The following is a 22,829-nucleotide window of genomic DNA, read 5'->3' as shown; positions in this document are numbered from 1 at the left end:
AAAGGTGCCCTAGAAATCTCCTGCTCTACTGAATCTGTCCAGCTTACCGTGGCTGGCAGATCATTCCCCAAACGGTAGAAACACAAGCGATATAAACAAAAAAGAAACAACAGGCAAACCGGTAAAAAATAAGCTCATAATAGCTGCTTGGAACGTTAGAACAATGGACAACATCCCGAGAGAAGAACTCCCTTGCTGTGCAGAGAACTGAGCAGATGTAAGATCAACATAGCAGCTCTGAGTGAAACAAGGTTAGCTGACGATGGCACCATCAGTGAACGTTTTTCTGGAAAGGGAAACCAAACTATGAGGATAGAATACATGGGTTGGGACTTGCCATGAAAACCAACCTTCACAGGCACCTGCAAGACTTCAGTAGTGGGCCCCAGACAAATTAAACAACTTCTTTACCCTCTTGGAGGACAATATAGTTCCACCGACACGGCCAGCGACCAAAGACTGTGGGCTCTCCTTCTCCGTAGTGTGTTTACGGACATATTCAATCAATCTCTATCCCAGTCTGCTTTCCCCACATGCTTCAAGATGGCCACCATTGTTCCTGTTCCCAAGAAAGCAAAGATAACTGATCTAAATGACTATCGCCCCGTAGCACTCACTTCTGTCATCATGAAGTGCTTTGAGACAAGTCAAGGATCATGTAATTTCCACCCTACCTGTCTCCCTAGACCCACTTCAATTTGCTTACCGCCCCAATCGGTCTAGACGATGCAATCGCCATCACACTGCCCAATCCCATCTGGACAAGAGGAATACCTATGTAAGAATGCTGTTCATTGACTACATCTCAGCATTCAACACCATAGTACCCTCCAAGCTCATCATTAAGCTTGAGACCCTGGGTCTCGACTCCGCCCTGTGCAATTGGGTCCTGGAATTCCTGACGGGCCGCCTCCAGGTGGTGAAAGTAGGAAACAAAATCTACACTCCGCTGATCCTCAACACTGGGGCCCCACAAGGGTGCATGCTCAGCCCCCTCCTGTACTCCCTGTTCACCCACGACTGCGTGGCCATGCACACCTCCAACTCAATCATCAAGTTTGCCCTCACTAACTTTTACAGGTGCACAATTGAGAGCATGCTGTTGGGCTGTATCATCGGCTAACCATGTGTATGTGACCAATAAAATTGTATTTTATTTGACTTACCCTCCGACATAAATGAGAGGCTAATGAAAATCAGGATTCCTCTCAACAAGACCAGACATGCCACAATAATCAGTGCTAATGCACCTACATTACCAAGCCCTGACAATATGAAAGAGCAGTTCTACTCATCCAACAACTCCCCGGAGTGACAATCTAATCATTGCTGGAGACTTCAATGCCAGGGTGGGCAAAGACGGCACCAACTGGCAAGGAGTGATTAGCAAATATGGAGTGGGAACCATGAATGGAAATGGGCTCCTGCTCTTGAGCAAATGCTCAGAGCATAGCCTCGCGATCATCAACACCATTGTCGGGCAAGCAGAGAAGTACAAAACTACATGAATGCACCCAAGATCCAAGCACCTGATGGATTATATCATTGTGCAACAGACCGACATTAAGGATGTCAAGATACTAAGAGCCATGCATGGCGAAGAGTGCTGCACATAGAATGGTCAGAGCGATCCTTGGTATGTACAGTGGGGGAAAAAAGTATTTAGTCAGCCACCAATTGTGCAAGTTCTCCCACTTAAAAAGATGAGGCCTGTAATTTTCATCATAGGTACACTTCAACTATGACAGAAAAAATCTGGGGAAAAAATCCAGAAAATCACATTGTAGGATTTTTAATGAATTTATTTGCAAATTATGGTGGAAAATAAGTATTTGGTCACCTACAAACAAGCAAGATTTCTGGCTCTCACAGACCTGTAACTTGTTCTTTAAGAGGCTCCTCTGTCCTCCACTCGTTACCTCTATTAATGGCAACTGTTTGAACTTGTTATCAGTATAAAAGACACCTGTCCACAACCTCAAACAGTCACACTCCAAACTCCACTATGGCCAAGACCAAAGAGCTATATCTGGGGAGCACCATCTCCAAGGATGACTCACTCGACCAAGAAATAACTAGCAGAATCCAGAAAGAAAGCCAGTCATTGGAAAGGCTGAGGAACAGAATACTAAACGATAACATCACTCTTTTCACAAAGGTGAAAATCTACAATGTGGTAGTCATCCTAACTCTGTTGTATGGTAGTGAAACTTGGACCCTGTACAGTCACCACTTCAAACAGCTGGAGACATTCCATACACAATCTCTGAGATCTATTATGGGTATCCGGTGGCAAGACAAGGTCTCCAACCTGGAGGTACTGCATAAAGCTAACAGCACCAGCATTGAGACTAAGATCATTAAGGCACAGCTCCGATGTACAGGCCACATCATCAGGATTTTCTTTGGCAAGCTGCAGCAAGGGCACTAGAATATAGGCCGACCCCAAAAAGCGCTTCATAGACCACCTTAAACACAACCTCAAGTTTTGCAATATCCTGCCCAACCAACTCAGACATCGCCTCTACCCGATATCCACCTGGCACTCAAACGCTCACCGCTGTAGACAATTTAGAGCGGGACAGAAACATCTATCTGCAGCCAGAGCAAAGCATCATTCTTGCACAACCTCGCCCAGAACACCACCAGAAGTACATGTCTGTCCCTCATGCCTCAGTTTGCTCTTCAAAACTGACTCCTGAGACACTGAAGAACCCACAATAAACCAAAATGACATCCACGAGTCGTCACCGTCGGACCACTAGAGAGAGGGAGAAGGAAGATTCAGTCCCTGCAATGATACAAAAATAGCCAAGGCAGTCGACACAGTTCACGTTGTATTTAACAAAATGGTCACACACTCACATAATATGAAGTACATTACTTTTATTGCACAAAACAATACGTGACAAGTCGAATAACTTATCACTATGGTAACACTACCTTTTCTGTAAATCTGGTACCCTCGCTTTGATAAAAATGTATTTTAGAATACTTATGAAAAGGTTCAACATTACACACATCTTTACTACTTCATGTCAGGTAAACATGAATTAAGTCACTATCATTATCAGTCTATAAAACACCAGTATCAACCTAAAGGGACAAAGTTTGTCACTCTTCATCAGTGAAGCATTTTTACAGACACCATCAAATCAACCATCACCATATCCATCTGCCTCCATCATCATCATCATCATCATCATAATAGAATAATAATACATTATATTTGGAAGACACCTTTCAGGGAAATCAAGGTAATCTTACATTAAACGTAGGCCTACATAAAATCAATAACTGTACAAAAGATCAAATCAAGTGCATCAATCAAATTAATATTTAAATAAAGGACCAGACAAAACAGGGCAGATAAAAAGAGGGAGGAGTTGGGTAAAGGATATGGACCCGGTTCAGGGTGCGGGATAGGGACACACATACAGTGCATTCGGGAAGTATTGGGACCCCTTTTTCCACACTTTGTTAGTTTAAAGCCTTATTCTAATATTGATTCAATTGTTTTTCCCCCCTCAATCTACACACAATACCCCATAATGACAAAGGAAAAACAGGTTTGTAATTTTTTGGGTAAATAAAAAGTAACAGATATATTCCCTTTACATAAGTATTCAGACCCTTCACTCAGTACTTTGTTGAAGCTACAAGCTTGGCACACCTGTATTTAGGGAGTTTCTCCCATTCTTCTCTGAAGAGCCTCTCAAGCCCTGTCCGGTTGCTGCACAGCTATTTTCAGGTCTCGTCAGAGATGTTTGATCAGGTTCAAGTCCGGGTTCTGGCTGGGCCACTCAAGAACATTCAGACTTGTCCCGAAGCCACTCCTGCGTTGTCTTGACTGTGTGCTTATGGTAGTTGTCCTGTTGGACGGTGAATCTTCACCCAAGTCTGAGGTCCTGAGCGCTCTGGAGCAGATTTTCATCAAGAATCTCTCTGTACTTTTCTCCATTCATCTTTGCCTCGATCCTGACTGGTCTCCCAGTCCCTGCCGCTGACAAACATCCCCACGGCATGATGCTGCCACCACCATCTTCACCGTAGGGATGGTGCTAGGTTTCCTCCAGATGTGACCCTTGGCATTCAGGCCAAAGAGTTCAATCTTCATTTCATCAGACCAGAGAATCTTGTTTCTCATTGTCTGAGAGTCCGTTAGGTGCCTTTTGGAAAACTCCAAGAGGGCTGTCATGTGCTTTTTACTGAAGAGTGGCTTCCGTCTGGCCACTCTACCATATAGGCCTGATTGGTGGAGTGCTGCAGAGATGGTTGTCCTTCTGGAAGTTTCTCCCATCTCCACAGAGGAACTCTGTCAGAGTGACCATCGAGTTCTTGGTCACATCCCTGACCAAGGCTCTTCTCCCCAATTGCTCAGTTTGCCCGGGCAGCCAGTCTTGGTGGATCCAAACTTCTTCCATTTAAGAATGATAAGAGGCCACTGTCCTTGGGGACCTTCAATGCTGCAGAAATGTTTTGGTACCCTTCCCCAGATCTGTGCCTTGACACAATGCTGTCTTGGAGCTCTACAGACAATTCGTTCGATATGATGGCTTGGCTTTTGCTCTGACATGCACTGTCAACTGTGGGACCGAATATAGACAGGTGTGTGCCTTTCCAAATCATGTCCAATCAATTGGATTTACCACAGGTGGACTCCAATCAAGTTGTAGAAACATGTCAAGGATGATGAATGGAAGGATGCACCTGAGCACAATTGTGTCTCCTAGCAAAGGGTCTGAATACTTATATAAATGTGATATATTTTGTATTTTTTGTATGTGCAAAACATTCTTAATTTGTTTTTACTTTATCATTATTGGGTATTGTGTTAATGAGATTTAAAAACATATATATATATTTTATAAGGCTGGAATGTAACAAAATGTAAAAAGTCAAGGTCTGAATACTTTCCGAATGTACTGTAGGTGCCTTAAGAAGGTACTCATACCCTTTGACTTATTCCACATTTATTTGTGCTAGTCTGAATTCAACATTGATTAAATACATCTCACCCATCTACACACAATACCCCATAATGACAAAGTTAAAAACTGTTTTTAGAAATGTTTGCAAATGTATTAAAAAATAAAGTACAGAAATCTAATTGACATACGTATTCACACCCCTGAGTCAATACTTTGTAGAAGCACCTTTGGCAACGATTACAGCTAGAGTGTTTCCGGGTAAGCCTTTAAGAGCTTTTCACACCTGGACTGTGCAACATTTTTCCAATATTCTATTCAAAATTCTTCAAGCTCTGTTGAATTGGATGTTGTTCATTGCTAGACAACCCATTCCATGTCTTGACATAGAACCCAGCCACTCGGGAACATTCATTGTCTTCTTGGCAAGCAACTCCGGTGTATATTTGGCCTTGTATTTTAGGTTATTGTCCTGCAGAAAGTTGAATTAATCTCCCAGTGTCTGGTGGAAAGCAGACTGAACCAGGTTTTCCTCTAAGACTTTGTTTGTGCTTAGCTCTATTCCGTTTATTTTTATCCTGAAAAACTCCCCAGTCCTTAAAGATTACAAGCATACCCATAACATGATGCAGCCACCACAATACTTGAAAATATGGAGAATGGTACTCAGTAATGTACTGTATTGAGTTTGCCCCAAACACAACACTTTGTATTCAAGAAAAAAGGTGAATTGCTTTGCCACATTTTTTGCATTATTACTTTATGCTTTTGTTGCAAACAAGATGCATGTTATGGACTATTTCAATTCTATACAGACTTCTTTCTTCTCACTCTGTCTATTAGGTTAGTATTGTGGAGTAACTACAATGTCGTTGATCCATCCTCTGTTTTCTCCTTTCACAGCCAGCTACTGGGATTTTTGCCCATTCTTCAAGGCAAAACTGCTCCTGCTCTTTCAAATGGGATGGGTTCCGCTGGTGTAGAGTAATCTTTAAGTCATACCACAGATACTCAATTGGATTGAGGTCTGGGCTTTGACTAGACCGTTCCAAGACATTTAAATGTTTCCCTTTAAACCACTCGAGTGTTGCTCTTGCAGTATGCTTAAGGTCATTGTCGTACTGGAAGGTGAACCTCCGTCCCAGTCTCAAATCTCTGGAAGACAAAGAGGTTTCCCTCAAAAATGTCCCTGTATTTAGCACCATCCTCCAATTCTGACCAGTTTCCCAGTCCCTGCCCATGAAAAACATCCCCAAAGCATGATGCTGCCACCACCATGCTTCACTGTCGGGGTGGTGTTCTCAGGGTGATGAGAGGTTATGGATTTGTGCCAGTCATAGAGTTTTCCTTGATGGCCAAAAAGCTCAATTTTAGTCTCATCTGACCTGAGTACCTTCGTTACCCTCTGAGTACCTATGTTTGGGGAGTCTCCAACATGCCTTTTGGCAAACACCAAACATGTTTGCTTATTTTTTTCTTTAAGCAGTGCCATTTTTTTCTGGCCGCTCTTCCATAAAGCCAAACTCTGTGGAGTGTACAGCTTAAAGTGGTACTATGGACAGATACTCCAATCTCCGCTGTGGAGCTTTGCAACTCCTTCAGGGTTATCTTTGGTCTCTGTTGCCTCCCTGATTAATGACCTCCTTGCCTGGTCTGTGAGTTTTGGTGGGCGGCCCTCTCTTGGCAGGTTTGTTTTGGTGCCATATTCTTTCAATTAAAAAAAAATGGATTTAATGGTGCTCCGTGGAATGTTCAAAGTTTCGGATATTTTTCATAACCCAACTGATCTGTACTTCTTCACAACTTTGTCCCTGACCTGTTTGGAGAGCTCCTTGGTCTTCATAGTGCCACTTGCTTGGTGGTGCCCCTTGCTTAATGGTGTTGCAGACTCTGGGGCCTTTCAGAACAGGTGTGTGTGTATATACTGAGATCATGTGACAGATCATGTGACCCTTAGATTGCACATTCTTTGAAACAAGTAATTTTTTTCATCTTCACTTCACCAATTTGGACTATTTTGTGTATGTACATTACATGAAATCCAAATAAAAACCTATTTAAATTACAGGTTGTAATGCAACAAAATAGGAAAAACGCCATGGGGTACAAATACTGTTGCAAGGCACTGTAAATGTTCTATTTAATCCTGTAACACAACAACATGTGGAAAAAATCAAGTGGTGTGAACTGAATACTTTCTGAAGGCACTGTAGGTATACTGAGAAGACACGGGGGGTTAATGATAGGCTATAGGTTATAGGCATCCTTGAAGAGGTGTGTTTTTAGGATGTTTTTGAATGAGATGACTGAGTCTGCATGTTGTATGTTTGGGGTGTGTGCATTCCAGAGCCTGGTGCAGAGCAGTTGAAGGTTCAGGCAACTATGGTGGAGAGGCGGCAGGTAGCCTAGCGGTTAAGAGAATTGGGCTGGTTACCAAAAATGTCGCTGGTTCCAATCCTTCAGCAGACTAGATAAAACATCTGTCAATGTACCCTAATTGCTCCAGTATCGCCGTCAATAATGGCTGATCCCTGCCCGTGACACTCTCCCAGGGTGACTGAGGGCATTGGGAAATAAAAAAAAAACACATTTCCATTTCACACTGGTTAACCACTAATAAATGCAGTGAAACAGGACAAATATAAGCACCCTCTATTTGACCTGTGAATGGGGGGGTGACATGTAAAGAGGAGGAGCAGAGGGGGCACGTGCTGGGTGAAGGTCAGAGAGGTAGGTGGGTGTCAGGTTGTGGGGGGCTTTGTAGATGAGGAGGAGTACCTTAGAAGTTAATACGGGATTGCACAGGGAGCCAGTGTAGATTGATGAGGATTGGTATAATGTGATCGGTTGATCTGGGTGAGGATTCTGGCAGCAGAGTTCTGGACCAGTTGAAGTCTGTTGGTGAGTTTGGGAGGGAGAGTGTTGCAATAGTCCAAACGGGAAGTGATGAGGGCATGGATGAGGGTTTCGGTCCAAAGTGACCCCAAGGCTTTTGACTTGTGTTGACAGAGGGACCGTAAAAACTATCTATGGTGATGCTGAGGTTGTACTGGGCATTGTAAGTAGGTGTTGGTGAATGTCATGGATTTTCAGGAACTTGTTGCACTGTTTGGGGGAGGAGTCTGCAGGGAAGTTGTCAGGAGACTGAAGTAGGCGGTTCACTGTGGAGAAGATAACTTTTGGGTTGTTTTTAAACAGAGTTGATGTCGGAGTAGTAAAATGTTCTTGCAGCTGAGAGGGCGTTCTCATATTTTAACAGGTGGTCTTTGTATGTTTGAGAATTAACTACTAGACCAGTCCCCTTGCAGTCCACTGGCTTTTAACTGGCATAGCTCGGGGGTGTACCATAAAGCAGTGTTGGTGAAGGAGACTGAGCGGGTTTTGATGGGAGCGAGGGTATCCAGGGAAAAAGGCAGTCATTGCAGTTAGTGATGAGGTCAGGAGGGGACTAGGAGTAAGAACTGGGGTATGTATTAATAAGGCTCATGAGATCAGTGGGGTTTATGTCACCATACTCATTCTTTCCTCATTTCATATAATCCAGTTCCCTAATACATCCAAAACCAACATAATTAACTACAAACGAACTAGTACTACATGTCACTATACTCTATACATGGGCCGTATGCATTTTCTGCTGGTGCATCCTGAGGTAGCTCCTCTCTGAGAACCTCTTCCTGCAGTGAGTATAGGCAAACATTCTCCCGTATAGACCTTAAGATGCATCTTCAGATGGTACTGGTGGGAGAACCTCTTCTCACACTGGGGCAGCTGTAGGATTTCTCCCCTGTGTGGACCCTCTGGTGCCGCTTCAGGTGGTGCTGGTGGGAAAACCGCTTCTCACACTGGGGACAGCTGTAGGTTTTCTCCCCTGTGTGGACCCTCTGGTGCCTCTTCAGGTTGAACGAGCGGGAAAAACTGGCATGGCACAGGTGGCAGCCAAATGATTTCTCCCCCGTGTGCATCCTCTGGTCGAGCTGCACCTGTTTGGGGAAATTGAAGGCTTTCCCACAAAATGAATACGAAAACCGCTTCTCCTTGCCACCGGATCTACTGACAGCGTCACTACTACTTTCATTTGTCAATGGGCTTGTGTAGCCATTTAGTGTTGAGGCACTGGCATTGTCTGAGTTCTGGTTTAACATTAGGAGAGTGTGAGGAGGATGAAGGCCAGGGACTGTCTGTGTTGTCGCAGGGTCCATGTTCCAGTTGATAGATCCTATAGAAGGCAGGCTGAAGGCAGCACCTGTTAGGGGGTTAACCTGAGGCGCCATCAGTCTCTCTGAATCACAATTATAGGAGCAGGACGGAGCATCGCTAGCCGCATCTGTGTCTGTTTTCTCCTGCCGCATAGGGACACCTCCCCGTCCCTGCAGACCAAATCTACGCCTCACCCTGGTCTCAGCCAGTCTGTTGTCATGGAGACTAAATTCAGACGTGGTTTTGTGTTCGACTGTCTGTTTCTGGTTAACAGTGTTGTTCCCCAGCCCAGAGTTGAGGACGCTGTCCCATCCACTGACCTCCACTATGTTGTCCCGCGGGCCCTTAGCTGCATCCGTCTGGGTCTGTGAATCCAAGATGGCTGCCCAGTCTCCTCTGTCATCCTCTAGCCAACCACCTGCAGAAACATAAACATGGCAGAAAATAAACATGGCAGAGAACTCTAAATATGGAGTTTTTTTCTCTCAATTATCTGGTCAAGTTCATACATATCATGTGTTTTTGTATGTAAACATAAGTTGTATTGATTTCATTTTACGAAAGACAAAATCATAGCCAGGTGCATCACTATTCCCATTGAAGATGTATTACTGTATGTAGGCTATATGTATTTCTCCCTTACCTTGCTCCCCCATCTTTAGTCCACTCAGCAGGTCAATGCTCTCTGGTTCGTCTTCTATTGTCTCCTCTTTGACCAGCAGCAGATCAGGCTTCCCATCCTCCATGTCTACTGGCTGTAAGAGATACAGAGTGAGAGGATGTTGGATCAAGAATGAGGGATTGCTATGAGTATTATGCAAACATGTTAGTTGATTTGATTACTTGAAACGCTTTAATGGTTTGATCATTTAAAGGCATGGTCCCACACTTAAGACAAAATGAATCAAGACCTGGGCCCGTATCCACAAAGCATCTAAGGTTAAGAGTGCTGATCTAGGATAAGGTCCCCACTTGCCTATATAGTTTTATTCATTAGGATCTAAAAGGCTAAACTGATCCTAGATCAGCACTCCTGCAATGAGAGGCTTTGTGGATACAGGCCATGACCTAAAACCATTCAGACAGAAGTTCACAGTGGGCTCACCTCAGTGAGACTGTGTGTGGTCCTGTGCTGCTCAGCTGGTTCCTCTGTGGGTTCAGGAGGAGGTATAGTCTGGTTGTCCTCCATGACCATGGTCCCCTCAGGGTTGCCCAGACTCTCCTCACACCCCTCCTCCTTCACCAGCAGCACCTCTGGACCCTCCTCCTGGAAGAGACAGGTGACACACAGATTAAACATGGAGTGTTTACCCATCCTCACTACGTTTGAGTCCTATACTGTAGTTACATAATGATTTCATTGTTTTTAAACCCATCATGGTGGACATATAGTCAGCATCAGACAAGTCAAAAGTCATCATCAGACAAGCCTGACTAAACTATTTTGTTGTGTACAGTAGGTGTTTGTTTGTGTGGTTATGTGAAGGTATATTTAAGTGTATATTGGTTATAAAGCGCTGTCGTGTTTATGGTGAGATCAGTTTTAAATACACCATATGAAAACCACACATACACATGTCTCAACAGAAAATGTGCATGAACTTGATAAATTGCAGGGGGTGTGGTATATGGAGGGGGTGGTATATGATCAATATACTATGGCTAAGGGCTGTTCTTATGTACGACGCAACGCGGAATGCTAGGACACAGCCCTTAGCCGTGGTATATTGGCCATTTATCACAAACCCCCGAGGTGCCTAATTGCTATTATAAACTGGTTACCAACGTAATTAGAACAGTAAAAATACATATTTTGTCATAACAAATGGTATACCATGGCTTTCAGCCAATCAGCATTCAGGGCTCGAACGACCCAGTTTATAATAGGCTATAGGAAGTGCATGCTCGGAGAAGCACAGGAAAAAGTTACACGTCAAACTTCGTTCCCGAGTTTTTGTGCTGCTGAGATGGTGAAAATAAAACGAGGCTGCACTGCATTACACACTGCAATTGATATTCCAATTATGAGCCCTGCTCTGCTCTTGCTGATGTAAACATGTTTGTGCTGTCTATCTAATGGCTGTGCTGTGTATGGTGGCACTTTGGGAGGCAAGTCAAAGGCTTCTTCAGATGTTTTTTTATTTATCCAAAAAATGCAATATACTGTACTTGTGGAGGGACTGTTCAAGGGTGGACCAAGAGCTATAGTAGGAGTTGACTGTACTGATAGTGACACCGTTGTCTGTGGTGATAGTTAAGTTTGGAGCGGACCGTACTGATAAATGCATAGATCTGAATAACGTGACACAACAGATGATAAATGAAAATAATGCTGTTGAACCACCAAATCTGAAACAAATTGTATGAGGATGTTGGGGAGGATCAGAAAGTTAAGAATCATCCCATTTTTTTACCAAAAAAAAATGTTATTAAATACAGTTTTGGATTATCATGCTATTTCAATGGCGAAACATTTGACTTCCAATTTTGGGAGGAAGTTGCCAAAAACTTTGCAATGGCAAATTGGAAAACCCACTGTCATTAAACAGTGTCAAATGGTAGGAATATGTGTTACAATAATAGAGGTCATATTTAGACATTCTATTGCTCGTGACAACAAGGTGAAATTGAACAAAATGGTACAAACAGAGAATGTATATGAGGCTCAGCTACAAAACCTATTGCCTGTAGAGAGTTTAAATGAGGGAATGTCAACTGCTCAGAGAAGACCCTCAGACTGCCAACTTAATATGCAAAATGGACACACTTTTGAGGATAAAGATGCATCCAAGAGTGTCAGCGGTGCATACTACCACTTAGAGACAGAAAGTTGTGGTAGACGTTTATCAGATGATCAGATGAGGAAATCATATAGTGGAGGGCACCAATATCTATAGTTGTATATAATATCGATTTGAGCGAGGCATTTTGTGATATTGGTTTATTCTTCCTTTTAACCTACACTATTCTCTAAAAAAAACATACATGACTGCTTTTTTAGCATACTTCAAAAAACTATCAATAAAACAAAAACGGGTTGCTTAGCCTACTTAATTATCTGCTGATGGACCGTCAATTGTGGATGGGCTTCTCATTGTATTCAATCTGGTTAGGTAGGTTTATACCACCAGAACACACCTGGCCACATGGGCATGCCGCAAGCAGTTGTCTGGACTTTGAACAATCACAGTTTCAAAGTATTTTCTACGAACCAATATCAATATCAGAATAAAAACATTTCCATTTCGGGGGTTCCCATCACTAATTCAGTGGATTATTCTGAGGGATCGCAACAAATGAATGTATCATAACGTGTGTTAAATTCATTGTCTCTGCCGAAACATTTTATGAAATGGGGGACTGAAATTATTGAATGTATCCTAGAGTGTGTTTGACCATGATTTTTAAATGGTACACATCTGATAAAATTGGTGACTGTAGTGACTGTGTACCTATAGCCTGGTTGATGTTCATTACATTTAAAATTGTAAATGAATTCATTTTTGTTTAGACAACAGAAATTAGCCTTGTGTTGTTTTTTTTGTGCTGATATTTTAGTGTGTGTATATAGGTTTGTACTCCCAACCCCATGTTTACCGCTGCACAGAATATTTTTTCTCTATAAGCCAATATGTAATGTGTAGGCAGGCCTACAGTGTATTGCATTGCGACTAATGGAGTGGGTGGAGTAAAAGGTGTTGCTGTGCATATAGACCTCAGTCCCCCATGAAATAACTCCATATATAGATTCTGTTTTAAAATCCAAATGTAATGTCACCTAAATATGCAGAAATATGAATCACTGTTAATGTTCAGACAATTCTTTTTCATTTCATTAATAAATACAGGTTGACACTTCGACATGGAGGACTTTTATTTTGAAAAATTATGAGATTCCGTGACCCGGAAATACTTAGCAGTCTTATGGCTCGGGGGGGTAGAGCATGTTGGTCCGAGACTTGGCGCTCCGGTACCACTTGCCGTACAGTAGTAGAGAAAACAGTCTGACCTGGGTGACTAGAGTCTCTGACAATTTTATGGGCTTTCTTCTAGCACCGCCTATTATATAGGTCCTGGATTGCAGGAAGCTTGGCCCCAGCAATGTAAAGTTTGTTGGTGATGTGGACACCAATGAACTTGAAACTCTCGACCCGCTCCACTACAGCCCCGTTGATGTGAATGGGGGCCTGTTCGGCCCACCTTTTCCTGTAGTCCACGATCAGCTCCTTTGTCTTGCTCACATTGAGGTTGTTGTCCTGGCACCACACTGCCAGTTCTCTGACCTCCTCCCTGTAGGCTGTCTCTTCCTTGTCGGTGATCAGGCCTACCACTGTGTTGTCAGCAAACTTAATGGTGGTGTTGGAGTCGTGTTTGGCCACGCAATCGTGGGTGAACAGGGAGTACAGGAGGGGACTAAACAGCAGACGTGTTTTGCCTACCCTTACCACCTGGGGGCGGCCCATCAGGAAGTCCAGGATCCAGTTGCAGAGGGAGGCGTTTAGTCCCAGGGTGATGAGCTTAATGGGCACTGGTGTTGAATGCTGAACTGTAGTCAATGAACAGCATTCTCACATAGGTGTTCCTTTTGTTCAGTTGGGAAAGGGCAGTGTGGAGTGCAATTGAGATTGCGTCATCTGTGGATCTGTTGGGGCGGTTTGAGAATTGGAGTGGGTCTAGGGTATCCAGGAGGATGCTGTTGATGTGAGCCGTGACCAGCCTTTCAGAGCACTTCATGGCTACCAATGTGAGTGCTACGGGGCAGTAATCATTTAGCCAGGTTACCTTCGCTTCCTTGGGCACAGGGACTATGGTGGTATGCTTGAAACATGTAGGTATTACAGAGTCAGTCAGGGAGAGGTTGAAAATGTCAGTGAAGACACTTGCCAGTTTGTCCGCGCATGCTTGGAGTACACATCCTGGTAATCCATCTGGCCCCCTGCGGCTTTGTGAATGTTGACCTGTTTAAGGCTCACATCGGCTACCGAGAGCGTTGTCACACAGTCATCAAGAACAGGTGGTCTTCTCGTGCATGCTTCAGTATTGCTTACCTCGAAGCGAGCATAAAAGGCATTTAGCTCGTCTGGTAGGCTCGCGTCACTGGGCGGCTCACGTCTGGGTTTCCCTTTGTAGTCCGTAATAGTTTGCAAGCCCTGCCACATCCGACGAGCGTCAGAGCCGGGGTAGTAGGATTCAATCTTAATCCTGTATTGATGCTTTGCTTGTTTGATGGGTCGTCTGAGGGCATAGCGGGATTTCTTATAAGCGTCCGGATTAGTGTCCCGCTCCTTGAAAGCGGCAGCTCTAGCTTTTAGCTAGATGCGGATGTTGCCTGTAATCCATAGCTTCTGGTTGGGATATGTATGTACGGTCACCGTGGGGACGATGCACTTATTGATGAAGCCAATGACTCAGGTGGTGGTGGTGCTGTATACTCCTCAATGCCATTGGATGAATCCCAGAACAAATTCCAGTCTGTGCTAGCAAAACAGTCCTGTAGTGTAGCATCTGCATAATCTGACCACTTTGAGCAAGTCACGGGTACTTCCTGCTTTAGTTTTTGCTTGTAAGTAAGAATCAGGAGGATAGAATTATGGTCAGATTTGCCAAATGGAGGGCGAGGGAGATTTTTTTTTATGGATCTCTGTGTGTGGAGTAAATGTGGTCTATTGTTTTTTTTCCCTGGTTGCACATGTGACATGCTGGTAAAAATGTGGCAAAATGGATTTAAGTTTGCCTGCATTAAAGTCCCCGGCCGCTAGGAGCACCGCTTCTGGGTGAGCATTTTCTTGTTTGCTTATGGCCTTATAGAGTTGGTTGAGTGCGGTCTTAGTGCCATCATAGGTCTGTGGTGGTAAATAGATGGCTACGAATAATATAGATGAGAACTCTCTTGGTAGATAGTGTGGTCTACAGCTTATCATTGGGTACTCTACCTCAGGCGAGCAATACCTCAAGGTTTCTTTAATATTACACATTGCGCACCAGCTGTTATGGACAAAAAGACACACACACCCATCCCTCGTCTTACCAGACTGCTTCTCTGTTCTTACAAAAGCTTCTCTGTTCTGCCGGTGCATGGAAAATCCCGCCAGCTCTATATTATCGGTGACGTCGTTCAGCCACGACTCTGTGAAACTTAAGATATTACTGTTCTTAATAATTAATGTGCCATTGGTAGGGTAATCGTAGGTCATCAATTTTATTTTCCAATGATTGCATGTTAGCAATTAGAATGGATGGCAGTGGGAGTTTACTCGCTCGCTTAAGAATTCTCAGAAGGCAGCCCGATCTGCGTCCTCTTTTCCTCCGTCTTTTCTTCACGCAAAAGACTGGGATTTGGGCCAGTTTCCGGGAGAGCAGTATATCCTTCTCGTTGGACTCGTTAAAGGAAAAAGCTTCTTCCAGTTCGTGGTGAGTAATCGCTGTTCTGATGTCCAGAAGTTATTTCCATTCATAAGAGATTGTAGCAGCAACATTATGTACAAAATAAGTTTCAAAAATAAGTTCAACAACACAAAAAAACTAGCACAATTGGTCAGGAGCATGTAAAACGTCAGCCATCCTCTTCAGCGCCATCATAACAAGCTCCCCATATGGCAGATAAATTAGGATGTACATGTAAGCAAATGAAAAGCTATGCATAGCCTTTCTGAAATAAACGGGCCAAATTTGATGTACTGTAACTTTTAATGTTACACTTACAGTGCCTTTCAAAAGTATTCACCTGCCTTGGAATTTTTCCTATTTTGTTTCATTATTTAAAAAAATGGAAAGAATATGGCACCACAACAAACCTGCCAAGAGAGGGCCGCCCACCAAAGACTCACGGACCAGGCAAGGAGGGCATTAATCAGAGAGGCAACAAAGAGACCAAAGATAACCCTGAAGGAGCTTCAAAGCTCCACAGCAGAGAATGGAGTATCTGTCCATAGGACCACCTTAAGCCGTACACTCCACAGAGCTGGGCTGTACAGAAGAGTGGCCAGAAAAAAGCCATTGCTTAAAAAAACATATAATATGTTGGCCAAAAGGCACGTGGGAGACTCTCCAAACATATGGAAGAAGGTACTCTGGTCAAATGAGACCAAAATTGAGCTTTTTGGCCATCAAGGAAAACGCTTTGTCTGGCACAAACCCAACACCTCTCATCACCTTGAACACCATCCCTGTCAATGTTTTTCCATCGGTAGGGACTGGGAAACTGGTCTGAATAGAAGGAATGATAAATGGTGCTAAATGCATGGAAATTCTTGAGGGAAACCTGTTTCAGTCTTCCAGAGATTTGAGACTGGGACAGAGGTTGACCTTCCAGCAGGACAATAACCCTAAGCATACTGCTAAAGCAACACTCAAGTGGTTAAGGGGAAACATTTAAATGTCTTGGAATGGCCTAGTCAAAGCCCAGACCTCAGTCCAATTGAGAATCTGTGGTATGACTTAAAGATTGTTGTACATCAGCGGAACCCATCCAACTTGAAGGGGCTGGAGCAGTTTTGTCTTGAAGAATGGGCAAAAATCCCAGTGGCTAGATGTGCCAAGCTTTCGAGACATATGCCAAGAGACTTGCAGCTGTAATTGCTGCAAAAGGTGGCTCTACAATGTATTGACTTTGGGGGGGTGAAAACTTGAGCATGCATAACTATTCATTTTTTTTGTATTTCTAGTTTATTTCACAAAACATATTTTGCATATTCAACGAGGTAGGCATGTTGTGTAAATCAAATTACCCCCAAAAAATCTATTTGAACTCCAGGTTGTAAGGCAACAAAATAGGAAAATGCCAAGGGGGGTGAATACTTTCGCAAGCCACTGTATGACACCAACCTCAATCACGATAACATGCTGGGTTGAGGTTCCACTCCCCTCATCAACAGCTAAGGGTTGGTCATCTCTCCACGTATTGTGTCCTGCCGGCTTTGCAAAGCTCCTGTGGTCTCCAGTGAGATGTCCTTCACCTGAGAAAATTATTGGGGGAAAAGGGGTGCTTAAGTTTGGTACTGTCAATACTCAACACTATATGGTACACTATCACTATTGACACTGTCTAACAATTTGCAAGGATAAGGTTACACTTCTCATAACTTCTTGATATACTATGATTGATTGACTGTTCCATGCATCACATTCTTTTGGAGTATGATAATTCAACATTCAGTTTATCAATAATATACTTAGAATATGATCTTGTCTTTGTGCAATAATCATTTGTTCTTAATTGGTCTGCCTAGTAAAACAAAGGTAAAATAAAGTTGTGCAAGATGGGGTTAGTATTGCATACTATCCAAAAACTGTCCAAGACCCAATTCTGGACAACACATCTGAACACATACGCAGAGGAGAACGGGGCGACAGGCCCCGCAGCATCCGCATTCTAAAAAAATGTACCCCTTGCCGTGCCTCTGTATCGGTCGAGGATCTTGACACCACTGGGACGACTGGCGAGGGCGCGCTCTCGGATTGTCCTCTCTGCGCGCTCCCGTGCCACCTTCAGTTCCATTAGCTGTAGTTTCCTCCTCAATGCCCTGTTTTCTTTTTGGCTTTGAGTTATTTCCAAACGAAACACTGCATAGTCGTCGTCTACGAGTTTACAGATATCTGCCACGGCTGAATTCGCTAGCACCTCAATGATGGAGGCTATTTGAGTGTGGAAAACCATACAGTTAGCCATTGTTACGTTTAGCTAACGTTAGCAACTAGCTAGCTAGCGTTACCTAAATAACGTCTATCAACCAAGTCCTGTCTCCAACGCGAATTAAATACAACATTGGGTAAGTATGTGATGCTGTGCAGTTAAATGAGTCATATTTTTAGTTCCATCGTGTTAATAAACATCTAAATAACAACAATAAAAACGCTGACGTGGAAGTTGTTCTTTGTCATTGTTTACTTCCGTTTACACTCTTCTTCTTGTGCGTTTCCAGCAGACTAGTCGCTGTATTGCTGCCTTTCTCAGGTCAGAGTGCGAATTACACATTTAAATACACTACATTACCAAAAGTATGTGGACACCTGCTCATCGAACATCTCATTCCAAAACCTTGGGCATTAATATGGAGTTGGTCCCCCATTGCAGCAATAATAGCCCCCACTCTTCTGGGAAGGCTTTCCACTAGGTGTTGTAACATTACTGCGGGGAATTGCTTCCATTCAGCCGCAACTGCATTAGTGAAGTCAGGCACTGATTTTGGCTGATTAGGACTCCAATTCATCCCAAAGATGTTCGATGGGGTTGAGGTCAGGGCTCTGGGCAGGCCATTCAAGTTCTTCCACCTCGATCTCGACGAACCATTTCTGTATCGACCTCGCTTTGTGCATGGGGACATTGTCATGCTGAAACAGGAAAGGGCTTTCCCCAAACTGTCGCCACAAAGTTGGACGCACAGAATCGTCCAGAATGTTGCTGCAGCGTTAAGATTTCCCTTCACTGGAACTAAGGGGCCTAGCCCGAACCATGAAAAACAGCCCCAGACCATTATTCCTTCTCCACCAAATTTTCCAGGTGGCCCTATGCATTGGGGCAGGTAGGTAGCATTCTCTTGGCATCCGCCAAAACCAGATTCATCCATCAGACTGCCAGATGGTGGGTCGTGATTCATCACTCCCAGAGAACGCGTTTCCAATATTTCAGAGTCCAATGGCAGCGAGCTTTTCACCACTCCAGCCGATGCTTGGCACTGCGTATGGTAATCTTAGGCTTGTGTGCGGCTGCTCGGCTATGGTATCAAATCAAATCAAATCAAATTTTATTTGTCACATACACATGGTTAGCAGATGTTAATGCGAGTGTAGCGAAATGCTTGTGCTTCTAGTTCCGACAATGCAGTGATAACCAACAAGTAATCTAACTAACAATTCCAAAACTACTGTCTTATACACAGTGTAACGGGATAAGGAATATGTACATAAGGATATATGAATGAGTGATGGTACAGAGCAGCATACAGTAGATGGTATCGAGTACAGTATATACATATGAGATGAGTGTGTAGACAAAGTAAACAAAGTGGCATAGTTAAAGTGGCTAGTGATACATGTATTACATAAGGATGCAGTCGATGATGTAGAGTACAGTATATACATATGCATATGAGATGAATAATGTAGGGTAAGTAACATTATATAAGGTAGCATTGTTTAAAGTGGCTAGTGATATATTTACATCATTTCCCATTATTAAAATGGCTGGAGTTGGGTCAGTGTCAATGACAGTGTGTTGGCAGCAGCCACTCACTGTTAGTGGTGGCTGTTTAACAGTCTGATGGCCTTGAGATAGAAGCTGTTTTTCAGTCTCTCGGTCCCAGCTTTGATGCACCTGTACTGACCTCGCCTTCTGGATGATAGCGGGGTGAACAGGCAGTGGTTCGGGTGGTTGATGTCCTTGATGATCTTTATGGCCTTCCTGTAACAACGGGTGGTGTAGGTGTCCTGGAGGGCAGGTAGTTTGCCCCCGGTGATGCGTTGTGCAGTCCTCACTACCCTCTGGAGAGCCTTACGGTTGAGGGCGGAGCAGTTGCCGTACCAGGCGGTGATACAGCCCGCCAGGATGCTCTCGATTGTGCATCTGTAGAAGTTTGTGAGTGCTTTTGGTGACAAGCCAAATTTCTTCAGCCTCCTGAGGTTGAATAGGCGCTGCTGCGCCTTCTTCACGACGCTGTCAGTGTGAGTGGACCAATTCAGTTTGTTCCGGGTCGCCTCTGAGAATAACAATGATATATACACGGACATGGTGACTGAATTCATCAGGAATCGATAGGGGATGTTGTTCCCACGGTGACTACCCAAACCAGAAACCGTGGATAGATGGCAGCATTCACGCCAAACTGAAAGCGCGAACCACCGCATTTAACTATGGCAAGGTGACTGGGTATATGGTTGAATACAAATAGTGTAGTTATTCCCTCCGTAAGGAAATCAAATGGGTAAAACGTCAGTACATAGACAGTGGAGTCGCAATTCAACAGCTCAGACACGAGACGTATGTGGCAGGGTCTACAGACAATAACGGACTACAAAGGGAAAACCAGCCACGTCACGGACACCGACGTCTTGCTCCCGGACAAGCTAAACACCTTCTTCACCTGCTTTGAGGATAACACAGTGCCACCGACATGGCCCACTCCCAAGGACTGTGGGCTCTCGTTCTCCATGGCCGACGTGAGTAAGACATTTAAGCGTGTTAACCCTCACAAACCTGCCGGCACAGACGCCATCCCTAGACACGTCCTCGGAGCATGCGCAGACCAGCTGGCTGGAGTGTTTACAGACATATTCAATCTCTCCCTATCCCAGTCTGCTATCCCCACTTGTTTCAATATGTCCACCATTGTTTCTGTACCCAAGAAAGCACAAGTAACTGAACTAAATGATTATCGCCCCATAGCACACCACTTCTGTCATCATGAAGTGCTTTGAAAGGCTAGTTAAGGATCATATCACCTCTACCTTACCTGTCACCCTTGACCCACTTCAATTTGCTTACCGCCCCAATAGATCCACAGACAATGCAATCGCCATCACACTGCACAAAACAAAGGAGCTGATTGTGGACTTCAGGAAACAGCAGAGGGAGCATGCCCCTATCCACATCAACTGCAGTGGGGAAGGTGAAAAGCTCAGCATACACATCACTGTCAATCTGAAATGGTCCACCCACACAGACAGTGTGGTAAAGAAGGCGCAACTGTTGGGCTGTTTCACCGCCTGGTACGGCAACTGCACCACCCGTAACTGCAGGGCTCTCCAGAGGGTGGTGTGGTCTGCCCAATGCATCACCGGAGGCAACTGCTTGCCCTCCAGGCCACCTACAGGCTACCATCCAGAAGGCGAGGTCAGTACAGGTGCATCAAAGCTGGGACCGAGAGACTGGAAAAACATGTTCTATCTCAAGGCCATCAGACTGTTAAACAGCCATCACTAGCCGTCTAACACCCGGTTACTCAACCCTGCACCTTAGAGGCTGCTGCCCTATGTACATAGACATGGAATCACTGGCCACGTTAATAATAGAACACTAGTCACTTTAATGATGTTTACATACTGCTTTACTCATCTCCATATGTACATACTGTATCCTAGTCAATGCCACTCCATCATTGCTCGTCCTAATATTTATATATTTTCTTAATTCCATTCTTTTACTTTTAGATTTGTGTATTGTTACTACTGCACTGTTGGAGCTCGGAACACAAGCATTTCGCTACACCCGTAATAATAACTGCTAAATATGTTTGTGACCAATACAATTTTATTTGAAATCTATATGCTGGCCATCTGCCCAAGGTTGTTAAACAACTTTTAATGAAGCCCATTTTCACTCCTATTTGCAGAGCGAAATGTGCGTGCGCTGCAGACTTAACACCAAATGTACACATGGTTGGGGGCGGACCACAGCTGGGGGCGTGTTGTCTCTGGGCAATTAGGCATCATTGGCAAATGTAATTAATCCATACCCAGCCCTTCAACAAGTTGTGACAAGCACACTCACTAAACTCTGTTTTGGACAAGACTAACTTCACACTTTGTAGTACGTTTTGACACTAGAATTAATGTTTGACTTGTATTGATGCGACATGGGCCATTTAAAGCTGGAGATTTTGGTTCTAAGGGGCAGTTGACCTTGAACAAATCACCTACTCTGTAACATGGACTCACTTGGTGAAATAATAGGGGTTGACATGATTTTTAAATGACTCCACCTTCCGCTGTCCCCAATTCATACAACATCTGCAAGGTCCCTGAGTCAAGTAAAGCACATATTAATATACAAAGCTTTTATAAAGCCTCATAAAGAAGGGCAGTGATTGGTAGATGGGTAACAATAACAAATCAGACATCGAATATCTATTTAAGCATGCTGAAGTTAATTTCCTTACAAAAAGATATTTCAGTTTTGAAACTACTGTAAAAGTGAAATAACTGCAGTTGACTGGTATTTTGGACACAGTAATTGCAGAATTACTGTTAATTATAAGTTATACTGCACTCTAACTGCAGTTACCTTGCAAAAATTACTGCAGTAAAAAAATATTTTGGATGCAGTATTTGCAGTATACTACAGTTATACTGCACTCTGACTGCAATCTTTTTTTCGTAAGGGTTAAGCTGTGGATGATGTATTAAACCACTCAGACACATAAAAGATGCAGTCGTCATTCTGAACTGAGCTGCAGGACAGGAAGTAAACTGCTCAGGAATGTCCCCATTAGGACATTGGTGATTTTAAAACGGCTACAGAGTTCAATGGCTGTGATGGGAGAACTGAGGATGGATCAACAACATTGTAGTGACTCCACAATATTGACCTAAATGACAGAGTGAAAAGAATACGAATACACAGAAAAAAAATATTCCAAAACATTCCTGTATACAACAAGGCACTAAAGTAATTGTACTTTTTTGGTTGCTTAAATTCAAAGCCTTATGTTTTGGGCAAATCCAACACATCACTGAGTAACCGCCTCATTTTCAAGCATGGTGGTGGCTCTGAACATGGTCTGGGTATGCTGGAACTCTGCAAAACTGGGGGGTGTTTCAGTATAAAAAGTAACGGGATGGAGCAAAGCACAGGAAAAATCCTTGGGGAAAACCTGCTTCTATCTGCTTTACACCAGACACTGAGAGAGGAATTCACCTTTAAGCGGGACAATATCCTACAAGGCCAAATCTACATTGGAGTTGCTTACCAAGAAGACAGGGAATGTT

The 22,829-nt window shown here is 43.7% G+C and overlaps 1 protein-coding gene across 6 annotated transcripts in view; it reads right to left on the bottom strand.

Annotated features, from left to right (window-relative positions):
- LOC118363014 (zinc finger protein Gfi-1-like) overlaps positions 1 to 22,829 on the bottom strand; it is a 139,741-nt gene that overhangs the window by 16,379 nt on the left and 100,533 nt on the right. For 3 of the 6 annotated variants that reach the window (XM_052485330.1, XM_052485329.1, XM_052485328.1), the window contains 4 exons: positions 16,953 to 17,083; positions 10,234 to 10,395; positions 9,772 to 9,883; positions 9,449 to 9,546 (listed from right to left, as the gene is read on the bottom strand). The exons of 2 other annotated variants lie outside the window; for them this stretch is intronic. In XM_052485330.1, coding sequence (XP_052341290.1) covers positions 9,449 to 9,546; positions 9,772 to 9,883; positions 10,234 to 10,395; positions 16,953 to 17,083 — 503 coding nt within the window. Of the gene's footprint in view, positions 1 to 9,448; positions 9,547 to 9,771; positions 9,884 to 10,233; positions 10,396 to 16,952; positions 17,084 to 17,513; positions 18,048 to 22,829 lie in introns of those variants that run through there. One more of the 6 variants, XM_052485327.1, reaches the window with a different exon arrangement.

Source organism: Oncorhynchus keta, chromosome 29 (genome assembly GCF_023373465.1).
Source record: "Oncorhynchus keta strain PuntledgeMale-10-30-2019 chromosome 29, Oket_V2, whole genome shotgun sequence".
Classification (NCBI taxonomy): Eukaryota; Metazoa; Chordata; class Actinopteri; order Salmoniformes; family Salmonidae; genus Oncorhynchus; species Oncorhynchus keta.
This window is presented reverse-complemented; position numbering and strand designations above follow the sequence as displayed.